Here is a 6363-nt window from a genome sequence, read left to right as displayed (position 1 = left end):
GGAGAGAGAGTAGGAGGAGGAAGAGGAGGAGGAGAGGAGAGAGGAGGAGGAGGAAGAGGAAAGGAGGAGAGAGATGAGGAAGAGGAGAGGAGGAAGAGAGAAGGAGGAGAGGAGAGGAAGAGGAGAGGAGGAGGGAGAGAGAGAGGAAGAGGAGAGGAGGGAGAGTAGGAGGAGGAAGAGGAGGAGAGGAGAAGAGGAAGAGAGAAGGAGGAGGAAGAGGAGAGAGAGAGAGGAGAGGAGGAGGAGCTTCTGGGGGTGATGAGCCCAGGAGGAGGGGCCCAGTTTGAATGTTTACAAACAATGTTTGTTCTGCCTCTGTGATCTAATCTGACCTACTGACCATCGTTACCGACTAAAATATCGTAGTCTGACCTCAGCGTTCAGGAGCGGCATGCTGCAAACAGACAATATAAACACAGAGAGACGAACAGAAACTCAACGCTGATTATAAAGTGTGACGTTTTTATTTGAGAATTTCAGCATCAAATATTTTAACAAGTAAGTTTTTTTTAATTCTGGTCAATCCAAAGAAAGGAAGGATTCCATCTTCAAAGTAAAAATTAGATAAATATGAACATGTGTTCTCCTCATTCATATCTATGCACAAGTTCAATCCAGAGATGTTCATCTGACTCCTGAGAGAACGCTGCTTCTTCTTCTTCTTGAGTTTTTATTTAAGTAGAATGTTTAGTAAACGAAGCTGTCAGAAGGAGGAGGACACACGGAGGGAGAGAGAGACAGAAGTAGAGAAGGGAACTACATGAACATGTCGTCATATCCGGGCGGGGGCATGTGGTCTCTGTCCGGTCTGAAAAACACAATAATCTGTCATCAGCTTCATCTCGCCGTTTGATTGGACGGGAAGCAGAAGTGTAAAACTAAGAGCAGCACTGAACGAGGACTCTCAGAGTGTGTGTGTGTGTGTGTGTGTGTGTGTGTGTGTGTGTGTGTGTGTGTGTGTGTGTGTGTGTGTGTGTGTGTGTCTCACCCCGGTCTGTGTCGTCCCACTGGTCCAAACGGGTCGAAGCGAGCTCCGGAGGGGACGGCTCCAGGGGGCAGGATGTCTGGGATACCGCTGGAAGGGTCAAAACCAGAGCGAGGATACCCCGACCTCAAAGGGTCCATGATCATCCCGCCACGGCCACGAGAGCTTTGTGAGGGGGGGTTACATGAGGAGGACGTGTGAATGTATATATAGATATAATTGAACTTGAATATAATTATTGTCATGTTGTGATGCAGGAAACGTCCTGAAGCTTTGATGTTTGAGTTCAGAGCTTCAGAGTCTGAACAAGGGACGCTAATCCTCAGCCTGCCTGTGTGTGTGTGTGTTTACACTGACGTTTATCCCCAAAATCCAGGATTAGAACAAAGCTCTCTTTACTCAAATTTATAACTGAAAATGATTTCTATTTGAAAACAGATAGAGAGAGAGAGAGAGAGGCTGACTCACCCGAAGGGATCCAGATCTGCTCCTCCTGCTGCAAAAGGGTGCATGGGATCTGGCCTGAAACACACACACACACACACACACACGCACATCAGTATCTTATATTGGACCAAAAGCTGCTCCTCTTCCTCCTCTCTCTCTGTAGCTCTAACTCACTTTCCCTCGTCCATCACTCATCGCTCTGTGTGAACTTAACTTCTCCCTCCGTCTTTATGATTTCTTACTTTTCCTTCATCTGTCTTTGTTTATGTCTCCTCCCTATGTGGGGACGAGGAGGCGACAGCAGTGAGGTCGATAAAGTGCTGACATCACCTCGCATCTCATCTGATCGGGTCACAGCGAGCAGGACGAGGGAGGCAGAAGAGGACACACGCACACACGCACACACACGTCGAGCTCTGCCCTCGTTCACTCTCTTCTACTAAACACTGTCTAGACAGGCTGAGTGTTATAAGAGTGAAATCTTCCATGTGAAATATAGTGAAGACCATTATTGGATGAGAAATCATTCTTCCATAAAGAAAGAAGATATTTGATGGTCGTTTTTCACAAAATGCTTGGGAGCGAAGTCGAGGCGCGCGCATCAATTAAGACAGGTTTAGTTGTTTTATGCCAGAGCGCCTTCAGACGTCCACCAGAGGACGTAACAGAAACACAGAGCAGCAACCTCCAATGTGGAAAAGTGAAGCCGATGCTGAAGTGCAAAATATTACAGTTCCTGGAGTGTCCACTAGAGGCTGTCTGGAGAAGCACAGGAAGTCACATACACACCCATTCTAAAAGAATGTGTTGGACCCGACCAGAGCAACAGATGAGGTCCGTCTCCCTTACCTTAGCAGACGCCTTGAAGCCCCCAGACCAGCTACAACCCCAGGGTTGTGTGTTTGAAGTTACACTTACTGTTTTTAAAGTGTAAAATCATTGAACTTAGTATGAAAGATGCAGATCACTGACCAGTTGGGCTGTGTTCCCTGTCGAGGGTGTCTGTTGGGGATGCGGAGGGGGTCGCTGTCTTCTCCTCTCCGTCTCTGCTCCTCGTCTTCGTCCCTCCGACTCCTCCTCTCCGTCCTCTGCGGTCTGTCCTGAGGGGGCAGCAGCTGAGTCCTGACCTTCTCCGACAGACTGTCTGTGTCCTTAAACACTCTGAAAACCAGACAGCCTGCTTTTTAATATCGACTTCATTTTTATACACTTCTTTTTTTTTTGTTAGATCGTCGGTAAAAGCATCCTGTACTTTAAAAAAGACATCAAAGCAGTATCATGTTAACAGGGTTTTTCCTGCATAGAGGATTCTTTGGCACCCCCCAAAGAGGTTTTACCCAGCGCCAAAGGAAAATCACCAGCGCCAAAAGAAAAAAAAGACGATACAAATTGCAAATTAAATCCTCTTTGAATGTATGTTAAAAATATCAATACATCAAACGACTGTTGAACAAGCAGAACATAAACTTAAATACGACATCTCTGACTTCTAGCAGTCATCTCCCCTCTCATCCGTCTACGCATGTGGCTCGCGCTGGATCGTTTCTTTTGACTGGTTCCGGACGCTCCGCTGACACCCACAAGCGCTAAATGCGGCTTGATTTTCTGTTTGGCGAGTTCATTTCAAAGAGCAATCCACCTCATGGCGGTAAATATTTATCCCAACAGTCATGTTAAAACTATACTAAACCGCGTATGATGTAGCTGTGGCTACTTGTCCCTGCTCCTCTGCTGTCTGCAGACGGGTCATCGCGGGGGCACGCTGAGACGAGACACACCAACATACATGGCTGCAAACGCGCACACACACACCGGAACGCCCACCACCGCGCGCACCTATTTACTTGTAGTGCAACGGAACACGGTTGATCCGCTATCCGAATGGACCGAGTCGGGAACGCACGCTCATCTTTTCTCCGTTCACTTCCTGCTTTTATCAACAATCAATATCTTAACGACCGTAACGTCAGCCAGCTGTAGTCTGTGAACTTCTCCACACAGATTGTCAAACAGCGCTGCGTTGCAGCAAATATATTTTTATTATTTCTCAATTTCCTGATCTGATCAAATGATCTGTGACTTAAATCTGTGATTATTTGACATAATACCTTAGTAACTCAAATAAATGTACTTAAACAGATGTGTACGTAAAACTAAAACACAATTTAAAGGAAAAGAGCAGCCATCATAAGAAGAGGGTGAAATCCACTGGCAGGATGTGACCTCCCCTCTCCCAATCTCATTACACCCCTCTCCCTCAAAATCCCTCTCCTCCCCTGTTTCAATGTTGCAATAAAAAACAATTCTTTATAAGATTTAATTGGGGTTTCAGTAACTTAAGCATAATGATAATATTATTTATAAAATGGTCAGAAATAACAGGAAATGCACAGATTTCTGTCAAATAAGGTAATACAGACTCGTAGACTATACTGTTATACGCGGGTCGAACGTTTACTACAGCGCGTATAGTCACCCCCCAAAGGCCCATTCTGAGCCAGGAAAAACCCTGGTTAAGTCACATGTTTTAAGGCACGGTACAGTTGCTCATACACAAGCACAGGAACACAGCAGTATCTGTCATGTTCTCTGTATTGTTCTCCAATGTGCGGACTCAAGCTCAACTGTGCGTCACTTTTTTTTCTGAGTCCTCCCGTCTCATAAACTGAGCACGCTTCATGATTACATACAGCCATGCATGTGTTGTATTACGATGTTATGAACAGAGGTAACCGTGCTCAGGCCCGGTTAGTCCTGGAGCAGTGTGAGTGCAGACCAGCGGGGGAATGGGGAGGGGAACTGTTCATTCAGCACGGTACGAGACAACAGGGCCTAGTGTGAGTGCGCCCGACAACCAACCTGTCAAATGTTTGCAGCTGTTCAGCATCCACGTGGTCACTGATGGTCACCGTCAAGTCTGACACCTGCTGAGTGCTGGAGCTCTACACACACACACCACACACACCACACACACACACACACACACACACACACACACACACACACACACACACAGGAGGATAACATCAAGACATGTGATGGATGGTTTACAGATTTCTCCAATAGAGTACAGAACCACTGGAATCTGATGCGTGTAAATCCGGGTATATATTTCAGCTACCATCAGGTTGAAGATCAGAGTGGAGTCCACAGCGATGGCTTTGAGCAGCAGCGTGGTGTCGCCGTCTTTGGGTTTGTATCTCAGACTGTACAGCTCCTTGGTGACGCTCCAGTCTGCAGGCAGCAGCTCAGACTTCTTATCATTGTTGCGGGGCTAATGGAGGGAGACAGACAAAGAGAGAGCAAAGAGCTAGAACAGGCAGGATAACAATGTCAGGACAGACTCTCCAGCAGTATAATGAAAAGCAGTGTTACAGCATGACTGTCCCCTACTGGCACAGCACTACAGTAAGTTAGCTAGCCACAGATGACATGACAGTTTTTGGAGCTATTTTTATTCCAAACTACAGCTTGAAAGTTCAGCATGAAATCAGACAGCTTGTTACAGAAACGAAGAACATGTTCATGAGGTTAGAAACAGTTTGGTATGAAGTCGGTTGAATACAGTTTTATTCTAATTTAGAAAGCTAACACCAAGACACAGGCGCTTGGTTAGCTTGTACAGAATTCCATTGAAATAAAACGCAGTTTTATATTTTCAGGTGAAATAAGGGGCAACAATCTGAGTAAAAACAAAGCAAATATATGCACACGAATCGTTTAGAGCTGTTCTTTAATTCGGCGTATGGCTTATTTACTAGAAAAATCGTATTGTGCTTAAAAATTCAGTTAAATATCTGTCAATCTAATGACCGGTGTTTCGCTTAAACTAGCGACCGTGTTAATTGGAGACTCTCAGCCGAATACGTCCACGGTTGCCGTAGTTACAGCGGCTGTTTAACCCATAGACTGTAAATATTACGGTTTAACCCGAAAACAGTTACCTCTTCACATGTGTTAAACGCAGGATCTGTCCGTTTGTAACATCTGATGTAACATCGTCCAACACATACGAATGGAAGTCACTAAATAACACGGTCACTCTTTTAGCCGTAACACCTGATGGCATTAGTCAGCGAGTTTAACAGTCTGGATGTTTTTCGAAAGTCAGAAATAATTCACTAACAATCGGGCAGATTAAAACTGCAGTTTTTTTAAACGCAGTTTGGCGTAACGCTGAAACAACAAGTCATCGTATTGTGTGTTGTAGCTAACTGAACTCACCTCGTCTCCGGAGCCGACGCACCTGTACCCGCTCTTTATCATCTCCCAGTGAACGAAACACACCACGGCGTCCTGTGGACAGGTGATACTGCCACCGAAACAGGTGTACAATACTTCCAACCCCGCCATGTTTCCTTATCTAACGATTATGACAACAACATCGAGTCGGTAGAAATGAAAACGAAAGTCTCAACGTACTGACGTCACGTTGCGCAGCAACTGCAACCATGTCCGGTCTGCACCTTCATTGTAAAAGCACCAGAATGTTTTCTTTTCTTTTTATTATTCAGCATTTATAATTAACAAACAAACATTTACACTGTTGGATATATCACAAATTATAACAAGCAGTATATTTACATTCAAAAATCTAAATAAGACAACCAAACTGACCAGAAAACAACAAAACAAAAACATATAATATCTTGAATTACATCTGATTAAAAAATTAGTTCAATAAAATTAAATTAAATTGGGGGGCTTTAATCAGTGAAGAGCTCAAATGATTCCGAGAGTCTCAAGGCTTTTTCAAAGACTGGAATTTTTTTTTTAGCCATTTTAAATTTGGAGTTGTGAATTTAAAAATGACCTGTAATCAAAATATTATTACACAAAAAGCATCTCTGATCTGCATAAACACACCAAACATTACCTTGTGATTATTTAAAAAAACAGGCATTACATGCTTTGTAACAAACCATTCAAGG

General features: G+C 44.3%; 1 protein-coding gene across 1 annotated transcript; it reads right to left on the bottom strand.

The window, feature by feature from the left end:
• Positions 1-445: 445 nt before the first annotated feature.
• Positions 446-5870, bottom strand: psmf1 (proteasome inhibitor subunit 1). The gene is made up of 7 exons (XM_061041830.1): positions 5657-5870; positions 4554-4706; positions 4292-4374; positions 2405-2593; positions 1454-1507; positions 989-1150; positions 446-808 (listed from the first exon to the last, which is right to left on the bottom strand). The coding sequence occupies exons 1-7, from the start codon at positions 5783-5785 to the stop codon at positions 757-759; spliced, it is 822 nt and encodes a 273-aa protein (XP_060897813.1). The 5' UTR covers positions 5786-5870; the 3' UTR covers positions 446-756.
• Positions 5871-6363: the final 493 nt, after the last annotated feature.

Source organism: Labrus mixtus, chromosome 7 (genome assembly GCF_963584025.1).
Source record: "Labrus mixtus chromosome 7, fLabMix1.1, whole genome shotgun sequence".
NCBI lineage: Eukaryota > Metazoa > Chordata > Actinopteri > Labriformes > Labridae > Labrus > Labrus mixtus.
This window is presented reverse-complemented; position numbering and strand designations above follow the sequence as displayed.

Coding starts and splice junctions, on each gene's coding strand:
- psmf1 (XM_061041830.1), bottom strand. CDS start 5,785: ATGGCGGGGTTGGAAGTATTGTACACCTGTTTCGGTGGCAGTATCACC. Junction 2,594..4,291: donor CAGCTGCAAACATTTGACAG/GTTGGTTGTCGG, acceptor TCTGGTTTTCAG/AGTGTTTAAGGACACAGACA. Junction 1,508..2,404: donor CAGGGAACACAGCCCAACTG/GTCAGTGATCTG, acceptor TGTGTGTTTCAG/GCCAGATCCCATGCACCCTT.